Here is a 20,299-nt window from a genome sequence, read left to right as displayed (position 1 = left end):
CATGAACTAGGGTAGCAAATAAAAAGCTACTATAGCATAGTGGCTCTAGGATCGTTCCACTGGGAAGGGTACTCAAGTTGAAAATGATACCAATTCAAAGGAATTGGTGTTGTTTCATTTCAAGATTAGCTTAAGAAATAAAACACAAACTTTGGTTGAAAAAGGTTTGAACCTAGATTAACAACACAACAAGTGATGAAAATTACTTAAGAAGAAAAGCATTCCTTGGAGATTCAGGTTTACAGGGGAGGTTTCTCATGCAAAAGCATAGCTCCGGTCAGTTGGTTCATTTCCTCACATTAGAGAATTAACATAAAGTCAATTCTCTAACAGGTGCTGCACAAATGCATCCCTCAATTGGATTTCAGCTTTAATTCTCTCACTGATGCAACTTGCAATGGTTTGAGCCTCTCACTTAGCCTTTACCATTCAAGGTGATCTTTAACCTTGGATTACCCGTCAAAAGCTCGCAAGAGATAACTAATGGATGTTTCCTTAGAGTCCAAAAGCTTACCAAGTGTTGGCTATTCTAGAAAATCCTACCTTGAAGTCACCTACCAGAGGCTCCAAGGGGTAAACTAGTGCATCTCCATGGTTAGAGATCACTTGCCTTACCAAGTGTTAGCCCAGGTGACTCCAAGACGTTTTAAGTTAACTAAAAACATTAGAAACCATTCACGAGACACACTTACTCTTCATTCATAGCTGAAACCACAAAGCTTCTGATTCTTGCACTTGGAACCTTTCCCGGTAACCTTAACTCCAAGGAACTAAAAGGTTTAGTTACTCATTCTCGGGGGAAAACTCCTCAGAGAGTGCATAACTTAGTAAATAAATAGAAAACACAATCAAAGTGAGAAGGTAAAGCAGAGCTCAAGCTCTGTGTATTTCTTCCTTTGAAACTTTTACAAAAGGTTCAACACCCTCAGAACAGGCTCCTCGGGCTCTCTTTATACCACAATTACATTGATAGCAATTACATAGATATTTTTGTCAAATTCCTAACTTATAAACTAAGGAATCTGATCATTGGTGACTTACAAGGAGAATTTGGGCATTTAGGCAACAAAAATCTAATGAAAAATATCTCCAAGTGTCGGTTACAAATATCGGGAAGCACTAAGGACCACTTCGCAGGTGAAAAGTGAGGTCTGCGAAATTTCGCAGGTGCACAAGAGGGGCTGCGAAATTTCTTTGCAGCAAAAGGTTGATTCAACACCTTCACGAAGTTGACTTCCATCTTGTGGTGCTTGGCTTCCATCACGGCGTGAAGCTTCAGGGGAAAACCATAGCACTGTGCAAAAGTGTTGCGAAATATCTCGCAACAAAAGGGTGATTCCGCAACACTTTTCTGAATCCTTCCTTCAGCTTGGAGCAATTATCTTCTAAAGGCTGTAACTTCCTCATTTCAACTCCAAATTGCACACGGTTTGAAGCATTGGATTGTTGACTTCCTAAGCTTTCAAATGACATATAGCATGCATAAATTGGACATCAAGAAGTGCTCCAAAAGTGGCTTCAGTGACTATCATCAAGAATGCTTCATGGCTGGATTCTCTTTGCTTCCCCTTGCATTCCAGACTCGTTTATGGCAAAAGTGCTTCAAAGTTTCGATTCTTCATGCCTCTGAGCTTCCCATTCTTTTCCAAGGATTCCATAAAACTCTCCTCAAACTCATAATGCTTTGGTGATCAAAATATTAACAAAAACACCAAAACTTACACATTTTGATTAGAATTGATTGAAAGGGGCCTTAACATGCTAATTGGGTTAAAAGGCACTAACTACTACTCAAAAGTGTTTAAAAGGATTAATTATAAGCTATCAAATAGCACTTTTTGAGTAGTAATCATCTACTACAGAAGCCGAGTATATTGCAGCAACTGAAGCTGGAAAGGAGATAATTTGGCTACATGGTTTCTTAAATGAATTGGGTAAGAAGCAGGAGATGGGCATTCTACACAGTGACAGTCAGAGTGCAATTTTTCTTGCAAAAACTTCGTCTTTTCATTCAAAGTCGAAGCATATACAAACAAAATATCACTTTATATGTTACCTTGTTGAAGATAAACTGATAATACTTGAGAAGATTTGTGGATCTAAGAACCTGACAGACATGTTGACTAAGGGTGTCACTATTGAGAATTGAAGTTGTGCGTAGCTTCAATTGGTCTTCTAGCTTGAGGACAGGAGAATGAGTTGCAGGGATGAGGGATTGTTTCTTAGAGGATAGCGGTTTGATATTGGTGATTGAACTAGTCTCTAAGTGGGAGATTTGTCAGGCTTTGTGGAGCCTAGTTTTGTTTGATCTAGTTTGATGACCCGACCTGAATAATATTACGTGGTTTTTTTTATGTGCAATATTCGTACAATATTTTTTGGGTCCGTTTAGCCCATTGTGGAACCACCTTTTGTAATTAGGGTTTTTTAGTGTAGTGTGGTTGTCATGTTATATATAGAGAGAAAATATTATAACCGAAGGTTGTACTTTATATTCTTCCTTGATAATAGTGATATCCCTTCAACTGTGTGGACGTAGGCAAATTGTCGAACCACGTAAATACTGTCTTATGCGTATGATTTTTTTGTCTTTGGCGTGTGTTTTCTCTATTTTTTTTGTTTCTCACAGGTTGGGAATTCAGCTTAATTCCCTTCACCTATATTTGTCACTCTTACTTGATTCTTTTAAGTTAGATAAGTTGTGAAGTTATTGATAGAAAAGGCTACTATTGTGCGAAATTATCTTATTTGATTAAAGTCAAATTTATATAACAAATTATTATATTTTGGGAGAAGAGGACCAATTAACTTTATGTAGAAGTGACATTTTCTCTTATGAAAGCACATTTTTGTCTCAAAATTCCCCCATCAAACTTTTTCTAACCCATGTTCTTTTTTATTAATATAATAATTGATTTACTATTAATATTTATTGATTTTTAGATTTTAAGTCTAACGGAATGTTCTTTTTATTGATTGCATATTAAGTTGACATGTTTTCAATGCACTTACATTTTAGTTGAGTTTTTTGACACGTGAGTCTGTGACTTAACCTTCACCCAAAAGATAGGTGCACACCTTTTTATTTGTATTTTATTTAAAAATTACTATTTATTTATTTGAAGTAATTATTAATTATTTTAAATAAAAAAAAAAAAGAAAAAAAACCAAATACTTAAAAGAGTGAAGGTGTAAAAGGCAAGAATAAATTTCCTAATTAATTCACCTGATAAGAAGGTGTTAGTAATGTTTTCAGAATCAAATCGTTTATTGAATTGGAAAAGACATTAATTTACAATTCAATAGTTAGATCCATGATTGAACAATATTCAAATCAATTATCCCATAAATATATAATTTATATATTATATAAATTTAAAATAAACAATTAAAAATTTAATAATATTTCATTTTTATATTTAATATGTTAAATAGAATCATAAAGATAAGTATAAATATATTAATATTTTACATTTTATTAAATATAATATGTATAATATTTAAGTTTGAAGATATTTAAGATAAAAAGAAAATTATAATATTTAATTTTATCTATATATCCACATATTTTATTATTTTAAAATTTTAAAAATCAATTTATATAATTTCTTACCTATTATTATAAAAATAAACGTTGGAAAAAAACCATTATAGGATTATACAGAAATATGTAGTAATGTGATGATATATGGCTCGGTGGCTTATCTCTTACTTTTCCATCATGAGGTTCATGTTTCAAATCCCTCCCAGCACAATGACTAGGCACCCAAGTAAGTCATGGTAATCTCAATTCAAGTGCTAGACACCCAAAAAATTAAAGTCTTTTGTTATAATCCAAGACAACACTTCAAAATTTTTTAAAAATAATTTATAGAATAAAGTTCTAATTTTTTAATCTAAATTTTAAAAATAAAATTAAGCTGATAATAATCAATTCTAACTTTAGTAGTATCAATTTTATAAGAATCGATTCATGAAATTAAATTCTGACTGCGAATCTTATACATAATGAAATTATACAAAAAATAATTTTAATTGAATGGAAAAAATAGTTTATAAAAAAAATGATTTCATTAATATAAAATTATCAAAAACAGTTTATAACAAATTTGATTTTAGTGACGTGAATCAATAATAGAAAAAAAATAATTGAAAATTGACATCATCATTCATCAATATAAACTTATAAAAATTGTGAACGCGTGGAAGATATTTCCAGGTTGGGCCGGCCCAGCCCAACCCCAATTCATAAAAGATTGCATAGCGTAGATTAAAAAATCTCGTTGAATTCCAATACTAACATTATTCGTATTCACAATTGAATCCATTGAGTTTTCAGCTCAGACAAATAAGTTCAATACTCCACCCAGATTTAAAACATAATTCCCATTCCAATACAAATTCAAATGAGTATATTTTGATTCCCATTCCGATTCCAGATCATACGAGGATCCGGTAGACCCATCGAAGGATTTTGAAGATTATTTTGTCTAGCATGTCCGAAATCGTACCTCTCCAAAATTTACAATATTCAACTGCAATGGAGAGGAAAAAGCAAGAGCAGAGGATGCAAGTGAGAACTGAAAGGCCCGAGGAATGCGGTAAAACAGCGTACAAGCCGGTTGCGAAAGCGATGGCCATTGCTCCCATCCCAACCATGGTGAAAATAAAGGCCCAAACTAAGTGTTTTGCAAGGAACTTCCCACGTTTGTGCAGGGTCATAAAAAAGTGAAGAAATACGGCGCATAGTGAAGATACCATGGCTATGCTATCCGTCACAACAAATGCTCTAAAGGCTGCTTTCTTTGATAAAATTGCCTTGCCATCATCCTCTTTGTAACCACCGGGCAAGGTGAAACCCGCAGCAAAAGTTACTGTTGTTATAAGCGCAGAAACTATCAAATGGGTTTCCCCTTGTTTTTGTAATTGAGAGATGTATTCTTTCTTTCTTTCTTTCTCTCCCGTCTCTTAGTTGCCTTCTCCCAAAACGAAGAATTAGTTTCAGGCATGACACTCTCGAAGCAAGATTGGATCGCATCCTGAAATCAGATGTGAGGAACATTTAAATTTAATTCAATTGATGAATCCATTTTTTTCACATTCAGTCGCTCATTGGTGAGTAAACAAGCTGAATGAAAATCTGATACAAGTGATAAATCAATCAAACTTAACCAACCTTTAATTAAATACATCAAATCAAGCTTATTTATTCCTAGAGATTTTGGGTTAATCTACTTGTTTTCCAAAACTTCTTAATAAAAATAGTATGATGAGTGCCAATTTATTTAAATCTGAACATCAACATAAATTATTTAGAAACAAGGAAAAATGTTCAAATTTTCCTTTCATTTTTAATTATTTTTATTTTTTAACTCTCATAAGTTTTGGAATGCATGTTTTGCAATGATCTCAACAACAAAGATAAACGAAACAATCGTCCTTTAGTTTTACCATAATTTTTCATCTAGGAGGTATAGGTAATAATTCCATGAGGATAAAATGAAAAAGAAAAGGTAAAATAAAATTTTATTAACTCTTTATCCTATTCGCCTTCTACTGCTTTAAAATGTAGTATAAATAATTAAAATGTGGAAAAGAAAAAATGTTTTCTTGATGTTATGTTTGGTTCTTGAGAAATCTTAAAACTATTTTTAGTCATAAAAAAAGAAAAAGCGAAAACAAATTATAAGGCTATGTTTATTTCTTAAAGAAACCATAAGGGAGAATTTTAAGAGAAGAAAATAGAAAAAAAAATACAATGAAATAAACATAGCCTTAGTGTTTTTCATGAACTAAGTATAGAATGATAAGAATTCATGAAATATAAAAAAAAAAATGGAAAAACTAAAATATTTTCCTTAGAAAAAGTGGAAAATTTTTGGAAAGAGAGCATTTCTCAACAATTTAATTTTTTTTCTCAATTTTTTTATGAACAATAAAATAAAAGAAAATTTTATAAATTGTTATTATCTTTTTATTTTCTTCTCTTTTTCCTTTTCTTTCCCTCAAATTAATCTTAAACTACATTTGATTTTGGAAAGTAATGGGAAAAAAAAATTAAGAAAAATGGTTTTTTTTTTTCTTTTTTCAACATTTGGATACAAGTGAAAAAATGATAAGAAAAAAATTACTAAATAAAAGATACTAACAATTTTTTCTTCTCATTTCCCTTTTTTTTTTTTTTATGAAAAAAAAAAGTTTATGCTAAGTACATTCCCCTTAAATTTAAATTTCTTTTGCTTAATTTCTCAATCAACAATGAAAAGAAATAAACATTTTGTAATTTTTTTCCTCTATTTCTTTCTTTTCCTTTTCTCTATTATCCCATCCTGAAACTTTGGAGACAATAAAATAAGAAACTAGCTAATGCTTACGCGATGGATCTTATTCCCAACATGAATCGATTGGCTATGATTGAAAGGATGGTAAGTTTAGGTTGAAGGAATCCAAACATACCAAAAATAACAAAACATAACACAGCTCAAAGAAATGAGAAACGTGGTAAATTAAACTAGCATTTGCCAATAAACATATAACTGAAGTTATATGGGAGCCTTACCTTTTTCCCGGAAATGTCCTGTAGACCCCTTTTATGAGGGGGGCCCGGGAGGAGAGTTTAGCTCTCTTCTGGGCATTTTTTTTTAAAACAAGGGGGGACCCCCCTTTCTCTAGAAAGGACCGGGGGCTGCAGAGAAAAGAAAGAGGAAAGTGGGTGATAGAGAGAGGGGCCATACCTGCTGATGCAAGAACAGGAAGGTGGGGGGATGACTGCAGAAAAAAAAGAAAGAAAAAAAGGAGTTTTAGCGGGAGAGCCGGGGATCGAGTGAGGGGCTGGTGCGAGAACATGGGGGTGCAGCAGATTACGAGAGAGGGAGAGTTTTAGAGAGCTTGAGGAGGGATATTCTGGCAGAGAGAGGGGGCGGGCAGAAAAGCCGAGTGGAGGGGGAGCAAATCCAACTCCAGGAAGCACTCCAGGTGCGTGCATTGTGAACCATATTTTTTATTCTGGGTATCATTCTACTAGATGTCTTTGTTGCTTTATGTGTTCGTTTATACACTTGTGCTATTGGCTCTTTCTCTGTTCCATGATTCCGGCTTGAGAAGCTGATAAAGGCCTTCGTCTTATCCATCATGAGACACCAGAGACATGGGTTGCAGTTTGGTTTCACTCTGTATACGTTTTTTTTTTTCACTAATATGAAACTTATCTCTCTCACAAAACGCCGCCAATGCTAACTTTAGTTTGCCTTTGATTTTGGGAGTAGCATTTAATGAGAGTGCCATTAAAAGTCTCAATTTCCAGTTTTCATCATTAGTCAAATGTTTTTCTCTTTTTTTTTTATCCATAAAAGCCAACCATCATTCCATGTTGTAATTTCCATCATCCACCGACAAGACCAACCCACTACCAATCTCAAATTTTTTTCTTTTTTTAATTCTTTCATACGTTGATGTCTTAATTTAATTTTTAAATTTAATTTTTAAAATTAATTTTTCAAACTTCATTTTCTCAATTTAATATTCAAAACTCTAATTTCCGAAATTTCATTTTTTTAATTTTTTAAATTTAATTTTCAATTTCTAAAATTTCAATTTTTACATTTATTTATTTAATAATTACTATTTTCGTTATTATTATTATTTTTTTTTTTAAATTCCATTTTTAAATAATTCTTCAAAATTTCGATTTCCAAATTTAATTCCCAATTTTCGAAATTCTAATTTTCCAACTTCCAAATTTAATTTTCAATTTAAAAATTTTAATATTCACATTCATTTATTTAATTCTTATTTTCGTTATTATTATTATCCTATTTATTTATTTATTTGTTTATTTTTCAAAAATTTCACCTTCAAATAAATTCCAAGTTTCCAATTTTTATAATTTAATAGTTCCAAACTCTCAAATAATTTTCAACATTCCAATTTCTTTTAAATTTAATTCCTAAATTCCAATTCCTAAAGTTAATTCCTAAATTCCAATTTTCAAATAATTCTCGAGACTCCAATTTTCAAAAATCTAGTTTTTCTTTCGAACGTTTTTAATTCCACTCTGGTTTTCAAATAACTTTATGTTTCTCTTAATTTTTAATAAGCACGGAGACAATTTTCATAATTCCAAAAATAATGGAATTTGTGAGATTAATTCATGCAAGATCGATCGGGCTTTTGGTGGGGGCCCAACATATGTGATTTCTTTATGATTGATTGATTGATCGCTTGCTTTGATTATCATACATGATTGATTTACCCTACTCTCTGACATACATGCAATTGTTCTTTAATTGTGCACTAACCTCACTTCTTGATAGCGTTTCATGGATCACTGCCCAGGTACGCATCCACATCTGCTCTGATCATTTTCGGTATGCATGTTTAGATTCTCACGTGTGCATGATCACTCTGAGTATTCATTGATTTCCTCATCAATTGCCACGATTGCTTCATTTTATTAGTAGAGACCCGACTTTAGGGACTTAGAGGGGTGCTACGGTCTGTACCGTACCTTCCCGATAAGTAACCTGACCCCCGAACCTGATCCGGTTTTTCACAGACCACCTTTTCTAAAGTAAGGAGTCACACTTAGGGTTTTTCTTTCTTATTTTGTTTACCCTTTTAAAAATAAAACAAAAATAAGTGGCGACTCCAAGTCATTTTTCTTAATCAATAAAATATCATTTTTTCGAAATCAAAAATCGAGCTTGCCGTTGAGTGGGAAACGCATGAGCCGAAATGCGGGGTCCACATGTCCTCTTTGGCCCTCAAAATTATGTCATAAGCTGTCAAGTCTTCATTGTTGTACGCCTTCTTATCCACCACTTTGAGCTTGTATACGAACCAAAAATCTAAAATTTGATTAAGAGAGAGCAGGTGGATGGGTGTGTTTCCTTGAGCATTTTTCTCATTTACAAGTCCTCTCGCCTTTAACCACTCCTTGTCAAAGTACTTACTAGGTTTAAAATCATGGTCTACCTGTTTCATCATAGCAAAGTGAAAAACATTATTGCCCTCATCATCGACCTGCTCCCGACAACCAGGAGAGTGAGATAGGATCTCCTCTACTATTTTTGTATGATGGTGGAAAGATGCAATATGAAGGGCAGTCTTCTTCCCTTCTTTGCTCCTAAGGTAGGCTACACTCTTTTCTGATTTTTCTAGCAATAGCTTCACTATTTCTAGATCACCTCTCTCTGCAGCATGGTGAAGTGGAGACCATCCATTCTTATCTACTTCTTTGGTGAGGTCTGGCTTCCATTCCAGTATCATCTTTGTCATTTCTGATTAATAGATAAAGGAAAAAAAAGTTTAAGAAAATTAAGAAAATGAACAAAATAAATAAAGGCATGCATTTTCCTTTTTAATCTACATATACGAAAATAACATAATCATTAGTGTTGTCAGCATACTACCTTTGTTGTTGCATATTACAGCAGCGTGCAAGGCATTTCTACCCATTAAGCCATTGTAAGAAGGAGTACTACTGTTCTCAATGATTAGTTTCACCTCGGCTGTAAATCCTCCCTCCACAGCCATGTAAAGAGGAGTGATACCTGAATCATTAGCACCATAGATAAAATCGGGGTCCTCCTTAATCAATAACATCACCACCCAATAATTCCTATATCGCACTGCCTCATGCAAGGCTGTGTCTTTCCTCTTATTTTTCATCCTCAGCATAACCTTATGTGGTCCAGGCCCAGTTTCAATATCTAGGGTAGGTTCTCTTGCAGCATTTATAAGAGCTTCCACGACCATCAAATGCCCTTCCCTTGCTGCAAGGTGAAGGGGAGTGTCCTCATTCAAATTAGGGCGTTGCAGTAGAGATGAAGATGAAGGCAAATCAAGGATCCAATTCACACACTCTATATTACCGAATTCACTTGCAATATGGAGTATTGTGTTATGCTTTGGGCTTAATTGGGCATGAAATTCGGACTCTGGAATTTTCCTCAGAACTTCAATGTCGCCCTTCGCTGCTGCCTCATACACAGAGTCATCCATGACTGGGATGTCAGTTTGGCTGCCATCTCCATCTTGAGCTGCAACCTAATTCAAATCAGAACCCAAGTTAATTCAGCAATTCTGCACCGATGTTAGAAGCACCCAGGAAATTTGAGGGAAAATGTAAAGAAAAGAAAAAAAGTAAAAGAAACAATTGAAAATAAAAAATAGTTTGAAAATTAATGAATTATATTTCTACGTTGCTTCAAACTCATTTAAGTTATTTCAACTATTTTGTATAAAGGTTAAATAATTTTAAAATAAATAATTTTTTAACTAATTTTAATTATGTTTAATTTTTTTTATAAGAAAACCATACATGAAAAAAATAATTTTGTTTAAAATATTTTATTTTATTTTATTGTTTTCTTCTTACTTTTGGAAACCAAACATAGCCTAAGTATTTATTAGATCTTTCAATCCTCCCAAATAAAAGTGAATTCAACTAAAGTGAAGTGAACGGAAGTGATCTATTATGTCATTATATTGTTAACAATGATAAGAAAAAAATACCTTCCTAGAATAGAGAAGTTAAAAAATAATAAAGCACTTAAAAAAAGTTCAGGATGAAAGATAAGAAATCTAATTGAGTTGAACCCAAATATTATCCATCATACTTGCCATTAAATAAGCAACCAAACTCAAATAAACTCCTAAATAAATGATCCAACAACCCATTAATATAAATCTGTAGTCAGAACCCTTCTTAGAACAACACATTCCAATTTTACAAATTAGTAGGAAACATATGTAAATTACTTTATTTGACTGAATCTAAAAATTCAATACATTGTAACTAATCAATAATGCATACCAGGCTTGTGCTTTGATATTTTGTTTGCAAAGTGTCCCATGCTTCCTTAGACTTTGTTGCCTTTGAAATTTGAGGAAAAATACTCTCCGAGATTGCTTGTTGAATAAAAAACAATGCCTTAGCATCATTCTTTCGTACATCTCTAATAGCATCTCTTGGAATTTCCTCTTCCACATAACCCTTATCCACAAGCTCCCACAGATCTTCAGAGATAAAAAGAGTCATCATCTTTACGCTCCAAGTATCATATCCATTTCCTTCAAAAAATGGGATGGTAGGTTGGATTAGGATAACCATCTGATCAACTTGACTATGATACCAAATGATAATCCAAAAAAGATGTGTTTTCTACAATTGCAAGGAAGATAGAAGTTAAAAAATAACAAAGCACTTCAAATGAATTGAAATTTCATTCTTTAGACTTCCCATTAAATAAAGCGCCTACTAGCCTTTGCTTGAAAGGTGGTCCTCTTTATTGGATAGTTGAGTGGTGTAGTGAAGGTGCATATGCCCTTTCCCTATCCTGGAAGTAAAGCACCTAGTAGATGTAGCTTGGAAGGTGGTTCTCTTTCTTGAAAAGTTGTGTGATGGAGAGAAGGCGCATATGTGCTTTCCCTTCCATGGTCTCTTCTTTCTTTATTCTTTCTTTAGTTTTCCTCCTCGTATTAGGTATGTTTGGTTTTTGAAAAATTAAGAGAAAATTAGAGGGAAAAAATAGAGAAGAAAAATAGAAAAAAATTAAATAAAAATAAAAAATTAATTTAAAATTAATAAATTATTTTTATATTTTATTTGATACTTATTTTATTTATTTTTTTCTCTTTCATGTTAAAAATTAAATAATAATCTAAAATAATTATTTTTAATAATATTTTATTTAAAATAAATAATAAATAAAATTTAATTTTTTTAACATGTAAATGAGTTAAGTTTTTCATTTCATGTACATATTTAGCACTGAATTATGAACATTGTATTGTAGAATGTTTTGATTTAATCTCCAATTAAGTAGATCATTTTTTTGAATTCAAAACTATTCTTAAAAATTACAAAATCCATTAAAGAATTTAAATTATTAATTATGTCTTAATTTATAATTTATTTATCTAAATTCAAAAACTATAGTTATATGTATAGGAAAAACAGTGAGCTAATGACTCATAATATATCAATTAATTTTGACCTATTATTGTTTTTAGTAATTAGATCTATTTTTTTAACTCCAAATTATTTTTTAAAATTATTATACTCATTAATAAATTCAATAGAATGTTTCACTTGATTTGAAGTTCATTTTTAAAGTGAGAAAATTTATAAAATATAATTATGTGCAAAAAAAAATAATAATAATAATAGAGCCATTATGAATCAATTTTTATCCATAAATTTTTCGTATAAATAAGTTAATTATTTGAGTTCCAAATTATTTTTACAAATTACTAAACTTATTAATGAATTGAGCAGATTAAATCTTGTTTAATTTGGAACTTATTTTCTTCGTGAAAAAAATTGAAAATAATGATTCTATGTGACAGAGATGCAGATATGAATAATATTGCATTCTTTGTTATTGATATTATTGAATATTTATAGAGTACATAATATCAGTTTGAAACAAAGGAAACAAACTATTCCTAAAATACAGTAACAGAAATTCAAACTTATTCAAATACAAATCAAATCAAAGTAGTTACAAAGTTACAACAATATTGACCATATCTGCTGTTACGCCCCCTCAAGTTGGAGTTCGGGAGAGAAGTCCAATCTTGGCCTTTAGAAGAAGAAACCGAGGTCGGGGAAGTGGTTTGGTAAGAGCATCAGCGAGTTGATCAGCAGAGGCAACATGAGCAACTCGAAGAGAACCACGTTGAACTTGATCACGAATGAAATGAAAATCAATGGCTACATGTTTCATTCTGGAATGGAAGAGTGGATTGGAACAAAGCTGAGTAGCGCCGACATTATCACAATAAACAACAGGACTTGTAGAGAGAGAGATACCAAGATCATGTAATAAGAGGCAAATCCAGTTAAGTTCTGCTGTGGTGGCAGCAACAAAGCGATACTCTGCCTCAGTAGAGGAACGAGCAATCGTGCGCTGCTTCTTTGAACTCCAAGAAATGGCATTTCGACCAAGATAAACAATGTGAGCACTTGTGAAGGAAAAATCATCTTGATTACCAGCCCAATCAGCATCAGAAAATGCATGTAAAGTTAAAGGAGAATTTTTAAATAGCTGAAGACCATCATCTATAGTGCCGCAAAGATAACGAAGGAGTCGCTTAACAAGAGCCCAGTGTTCAGATGTAGGCCTATGCATAAATTGAGACAACTTATTGACCGCAAATGCAATATCAGGACGAGTAAGGAGGAGATATTGAAGACTCCCAAGTACTGCCCGAAATTCAGTAGGATTGGAAAGAGCATTGCCAGAATGCAGTGTTAGACTGGAGGAACCTGTCGGGAGAGGAGTGGCCATTGGTTTAGCTTGAGTCATATTAGTTCAAGCAAGGATATCCAGCAGATAACGGCATTGAGAGAGGAAGAGACCGTTGGTGTTGGGAACAACTTCCACACCAAGAAAATAGGATAGCAAACCAAGATCTTTGAGAGAAAATCTGTTAGCTAAAAGGTTAACAAACCAGTCCACCAAAGAAGTACTATCTCCAGTAATAATCAAGTCATCCACATACACAAGTAGATAGAGTAGATGCCCATTAGAGTGAAGAACAAATAATGAAGTATCAGCATGAGAGTTCTGAAAGCCAGAGTGGAGTAAAAAAGTACGAAGTTCTTGATACCAGGCGCGAGGAGCTTGTTTTAAGCCATAAATTGCTTTGGTGAGTTTGCACACATGGGATGGATGATCTTTATCAAGAAAACCTTGTGGTTGAGCCATGTAGACGGTTTCAAAGAAGTGACCTTGTAGGAATGCATAATTAACATCAAGTTGGCGAAGCTTCCATCCTTGACTCATAGCTAGGCTTAGAACAAGACGAATAGTTGTGGGTTTAACAACAGGACTAAAAGTATCATGATAATCGACTCCCGGACGTTGATGAAAGCCTTTGGCAACCAAGCGAGCTTTAAACCTGTCAACAGAACCATCAGAGTGTCGTTTAATACGAAAAATCCATTGACAACCAACAACATTGTGACTAGGATCAGCAGGTACGAGCTCCCAAGTCCCATTCCGAACAAGAGCATCATATTCTTCAGACATGGCCCGATGCCATTGTGGATCTTTGAGAGCTTGGGTCACTGTGGTTGGTTCAAGGGCAATTGGTGTTGAGAGTTGTGTATGGAGGGTTAACTTTTGGATTGGTTTGTGGATATTATTCTTAGCTCGGGTGGTCATAAGGTGAGAAGGAGGTGGGGGGTTCAATGGAGGAGGATGGGAATTTTGGTGTGAATGAGGAGAGGTTAAAGTGGGTGTGGGTAAGGGTGGGTTAGGAATGGGAGATGGAACAGGTGAGGGCATGGATATGGTGGAGGGTGATAGAACTTCACATGGGGACTGCTGAGGAGCCTCTACTTCAGTTGACGTATTGAGTGGTGATACTGAGGGATTAGTGGTGACACAAAGTTGCGGTGGAATCCAAGAGTTAATGGTGTTGGGTTGGGAACAATCAGACTTTTGAGTAAGAGAAGTGAAGGGAAACAAGGATTCAACAAACTTGACATGCCTAGATACATATATTTTTGACGTGGAAGGATCAAGACAATAGTAGGCACTTTGAGTTAAAGAGTATCCAAGAAAGATACAAGGTTTGGAGCGTGATTCAAGTTTGTGAGAGGTGTATGGTCTAAGACAAGGGTAACAAAGACAACCAAAGACTCGTAGTTTGGAGTAATTGGGAGCAAAACCAAAAATTTTTCATAAGAAGAGGAGAGACTGAGGGACGGAGTTGGCATGCGATTGATTAAATATACAGCAGTGGCAAAAGCATGAGGCCAATAAACTGTAGGAAGTGATGCATGAGTGAGTAATACTAAACCTGTTTCGACTATGTGAAGGTGACGACGTTCAGAAAACCCATTGTGTTCAGGGGTGTGAGGTGGTGTAGTCTTATGAGATATACCATTTGTGGCCAGAAATGTAGCAAGAGATATGTATTCACCACCATTATCAGAGTAAAGAGTTTTGATGTTTGTATCAAAATAGTTTTCAACAATGGCTTTGAATCTAATGAAAACATCTTTAACTTCTGATTTTTGTTTGAGAGGGTAAAACCACATATATTTTGTGAAGTGATCGATGAAGATGACATAGTAGTGAAAGCCATCAGGAGAAATTATTGGGGAAGTCCAAACATCAGAAAATACTATTTCAAGCGGTTGAAAGGAGACAATGGTCGAAGTGGAAAAAGACAATTTGTGGCTTTTATTGGAAAGACAGGCATTACATGAATACTAAGACGACAAAGTTGAGGATAAACCTAATTTATTATTGGAAATAATGTGTTTTAGAATTGGAAATGCTGGATGTCCCAACCGATGATGCCACTCAAATGACGAAGCTTTGAGACTCGAGAAAGCGAGCAATGGTGAAGATATAGGCCACTCATATACTCCATCTTTAGTGGAGCCCCTCAGAAGTGTTGTCCCTGTGTGAAGGTCCTTCACAAGAAAAGAAGATGGTAAGAATTCGATGGAAACATTATTTGATATACAGAATTGAGAAATGGAAATTAAATTCTTTTTCATGCTGGGAACACAAAGAACATTGTTTAAGTGAAAAGTTGTTTGAGGAGTTTTGAGTGAAGTGGAACCAGTATGAGTAATGGGAAGACCCGAGCCATCGCCGATCATAATGTCGTCGGTGCCAATGTATGGAGCATGAAGTGACAGGTTACTCAAGTCGGAAGTAACGTGGTGAGAAGCACCACTATCCAAGAGCCACGAAGTATTGGAAGCAGTGTTTGCAACAAAATGAGCCCGGGGCTGCCATGAAGTGGCGGTGTTAGGCTGTGGGACATTCGGAAGAAGCGGAGGTTGATTTGGAACAAGACGAAATGATGGACACCGCTTCGCTGTGTGACCTTGAATGCCACAGATTTGACAGTAACCAAGATAAGGTCGTGGAGGAGGTCGATTTCCCGGAGGAGTGGATCCAACGGTGGTTGGTGTAGGAGAAGAATCCATTGATTGTTGTGATTGGCGCCAACTTGTATTGCTGTTGTGATTGTTTGATGAGGGACGCCGACCTGGTGCATTCCTATTGCCACTGTGTCGATGTGCTATATTAGCTGAGGCAGGAAAGTAAACTGGATCTGGTTTTCCAGCTTGAAGAGAAGCTTCAAAGTTCAACAACTTCTCGTGAAGTTCATCGAAAGAGATGGAAGAATCACGAGCCTGAACAGCCCGTACCAATTCCTTGTAATCATCTCCGAGGTTGTCTAGAATTTTATCAGTCAGATCATCTTCATCCAGCAGTGCTCCAAGAATGGCGAGTTCATCAGCACGGGATTTGATTGCTTGTAAATACTCAGAGATGCTTTGTGACCCTTTGGTGATGTGTTTGAGATGTGTCTTTATTTGCTTGATGTGTCCGCGAGACGGTTTGGCATAGGTGTTGGCTAAAATGGTCCAAGTTTCTCGTGAAGTTGTAGCCTGAGCAATGAACGGAATAATGGTGGGAGATAGGGAGCCAATAAGTGCATTGAGAATTAATTGATCCTGTCGGATCCAAACGATATGGGCTGGATTCGGTATTGTGGCGCCGTTATGAGAGATGGTGCGTGATGGACATGGCGTTGATCCATCAATGTAGCCAAGGAGGTCATAACCTATGAACAACGTCTGAAACTGGAGTTTCCATGACACGTAGTTGTTGGCAGTGAGTTTGAGGGGAGCTTGAGCTGTAATATTAATGGTGATCAGTGTGTGATGGGGATCATTGGTATTATGGATGGTGGCAGAGTTGGTTATCATGTTGACAACTTATAGAGGAGAAAAAGAAGAAATAAAAAAAAATGAGGAAGAGACTGGAGTTAAGATCGCTCTGATACCATGACAGAGATGCAAATATGAATAATATTGCATTCTTTGTTATTGATATTATCGAATATTTATAGAGTACATAATATCAGTTTGAAACAAAGGAAACAAACTATTCCTAAAATATAGTAACAGAAATTCAAACTTATTCAAATACAAATCAAATCAAAGTAGTTACAAAGTTACAACAATATTGACCATATCTGCTGTTACTATGTAGAATAGAAATAATAGAGTCATTCTAGACCAATTTTTGTCCATAAATTTCTAATATTGATTAGATTATTATTTGAGTTTTAATTTATTTTTAAAAATTATAAGACTCATTATTGAATCCAACGTATTAATTTTTGTTTAATTTGAAAGTCATTTGCCTAGTGAAAAAAAAAATAATGATTTCATGTAGAAAAGAAACATTAATAAACTAGTTCTAAACTATTTTTTATCTATAATTTTTTGTATTAATTGGTTCACTATTTGAGTTTTGAAATATTTTAAAAATTATTAGACTTGTTAATGAATTCATCACATTAATTTTTGTTTAATTTAGAGTTTATTTGCCTAATGAAAAAAAAATCAAAAAATAATGATTCTGTGTAAAAGAAAAACAATAAAATCGTTGTAAACTAATTTTTGTCCATAAATTTTTTATATTAATTTATTCACTAATTGAGTTTTAAAATACTTTTAAAAATTATTAGACTTATTAATGAATTGTTTAATTTAAAGTTTATTTACTAGTTAAAAAATCACAAAATAATGATTATATGTAAAAGAGAAACAATAAAGTCGTTTTAAATTAATTTTTGTTCATAAATTTTTTGTATTAATCGGTTCATTATTTGAATTTTAAGTTAATTTTTAAAAGTTACTAAACTCATTAATAAATTTAACACATTAAGTTTTGCTTAATTTAGAGTTTATTTGGCTGATAAAAAAATTTGTACAAAATTTTTATATATAAAAGAAAAATAACCCAAACATTTAAAATAAAATTTGGTTTCTGACTTTCTAATGTTATAAAGTTCCATGACTTTTTAGTATTAATTAAATTGGTTTTTGAGTTTCAAATTAGTTTTGAAAATTGATAAATTTTATGTATCAAGTGTAGTTTGATTTGAAATTTATTTGCTTAATGAAAAATTTTAAATAAGTTAAAAGAGATTTTAGAAAAACACATGTAATTTAAATGAATAACATATTTAAAGATTTTTTATATCAGTATTAAGTTGTGAAGAGAGAAAAAAAATGATATCATGTTCTGTTTTTTTTTTTTTTTTTTGTGGTTTTTCTAAAATTTTATATGTTTTCTTTTTGTTTTTAAAAATTAGTGAAAATGACTTCTATTTATTCTTTAAAAACTATTATCTATTCCATTTTGTTTTTTAAAATTGATTTCAGAGAATCACAGACAAAGAATGTTAGAAATTTTTAAAAACGGTTTTTTATTTTTTATTTTTAATTTGTTTTTAAATCACATAGCTAAATAAAATCTATATTTTTTTAATATCTGATTTTTTAAAACTATTTTTAAAAATCATTAACTCTAATATAAAGCTTTAAAGGTTCTTAAATTTTATATAGAAAGTCACTACTTTTTTCTATAAAAAAATGTATAAACAAACACTTTAATAAATAATTTTTTATTTATTTGTTAATAACATTTATTAAAATTTATTAATAAAAAATCGCATTACGTTGTTAACTATATAAAAACATTTTTTAAGATTAAATATTATAATACCAAATGATATTATATTTTAATACTATTACGGTGACCTTGCTAGTTTTCTCTTCTTTTCCAGTCAACTTTCAGCTAGGGTTTTAAAAAAAAAAAAAAAAAAAAAAAAATTGGTTAAGAGAACAAACTTAACTCCATTTGCCTTCATATGAAAAAAAAAAACCCTCAAATCCATGACCTAAACCTCTAATTTATAGATATTTGGATTCCACAGTCCGCACCTTCAATTCTGATTTTTCCATTTTAGATCCAAGAAGTTGAAGGCTCCTCAAACAACCAAAATGAACAACACACGTACAGTTCAACAAATAAACTAAAAAAAAAAATGGTAAAACCCAAACCCAGAAAGGAATATGCAAAATTAAACAACCCATCCCACAATCCCAACATACAATTTTTTTTCCCTTCAATTTTCTTGTAAACCAATCAAATCCCATCAATCTTTTTTCTACGATTCTAAAAAATGGAGCTTTAGAGATCAACACTAGAAGTGCATCTAGGGTTTGCAGTGGTGTGTCTAGAAGATGATGCCTTCTTAGCTTGATGGTGACATCGTTGGACAGCATCAACAGTACACATGATAGCGTCATTGGGAACTTCACAGAATGGAGAGTAAGAGAAGCAGTGGAAAGCTAGGGTTTCAAAGATACTTTTATACACATGACTTTTTAAGGAATGTGTAATGTGGTATATGGTGGAGGGTACACATTATGTTGGTAAACGGGGCGGGGTGAGGTAGGGCAGAGTAAAACCAAACCCGTCCCAAATCCGAGTATTCAAAAGCTTCTCCAAACCCATCTCGAACTTGAATAAAAGCCTTCCATACACATTCCAATAGGAGAGGGGCGGGCGGATTATCCTCTAAGCTTAACCCATTATCATCCCTAAGCATATTCATTATCAACTTTCATTTGAAATGATAGTATCACTCTTATACAAAATCAAACCAGCAACAGGGCACAATGAAAGCAAATTAGCGTGGAGTAGACAAAATTATCCATACAAAAAAAAAAAAAAAAGTTAAAGTGCTATATTTAATTTAAAATTTATGATTATTTATTTTATTTTCTTATTTTATTATTTTACTAATTTTGTATCTTTATCTTTTTCTAAACAGGAAGAATAGGTGAGATTTTTTACAAGAAGATGGGATTCTAATATACCTACGTTTCTTACTTGATTCTTCTAAGCTAGATAACTTATGAAGTAATTGATAGAAAAGGCTTCTATTGTTTGAAATTGTCTTATTTGATTCAAGTCAAATTTATACAACAAAATCAGTATATTTTGGGAGAAGAGGACCAATTAACTCTATGTAGAAGTGGCATATTTTCTCTTATGAAAGCACATTTGTCTCAAAATTCAAGTTCAAACATTTTCTAACCCATATTCTTTTTTATTATTATAATAATGTTAACCAAATTTTTATAAACTTTATGATGAAATAATTATTTTAAAAAAACAATTTTTGATGCATAAAACAAAATAAATGTAAATACTAAAATAATGATCATATTCTTACCTTGATCCATGAAGTGAGATTGAGTCACCTTGTGAATTATATTGTCAAGGTCTTCAACTTACTACTCTCATATAGTGGATGGGTCACTTGTGTGGTGTATATTGTTGAAAATAAAACAACAAAAAGACATAAGAATGAGAGTGTGGCTTGAGACTTCAACTTATAAAAAATTGTACATCTCTTAGTCTTCCCATCAAAGACTATATAGGAGTTATACTCA

General features: G+C 32.9%; 1 protein-coding gene across 1 annotated transcript; it reads right to left on the bottom strand.

Moving 5' to 3' along the window:
- Positions 1-6,511: 6,511 nt before the first annotated feature.
- Positions 6,512-11,152, bottom strand: LOC117915172 (receptor-interacting serine/threonine-protein kinase 4-like). The gene is made up of 4 exons (XM_034830742.1): positions 10,817-11,152; positions 9,411-10,047; positions 8,749-9,278; positions 6,512-6,574 (listed from the first exon to the last, which is right to left on the bottom strand). Exons 1-4 carry the CDS (start codon positions 11,111-11,113, stop codon positions 6,512-6,514), a joined length of 1,527 nt encoding a protein of 508 aa, XP_034686633.1. The 5' UTR covers positions 11,114-11,152.
- Positions 11,153-20,299: the final 9,147 nt, after the last annotated feature.

This window comes from Vitis riparia, chromosome 5 (assembly GCF_004353265.1).
Source record: "Vitis riparia cultivar Riparia Gloire de Montpellier isolate 1030 chromosome 5, EGFV_Vit.rip_1.0, whole genome shotgun sequence".
Classification (NCBI taxonomy): domain Eukaryota; kingdom Viridiplantae; phylum Streptophyta; class Magnoliopsida; order Vitales; family Vitaceae; genus Vitis; species Vitis riparia.
Note: the sequence above shows the minus strand (reverse complement) of the source record. Positions and strands in the feature narration are given on the sequence as shown.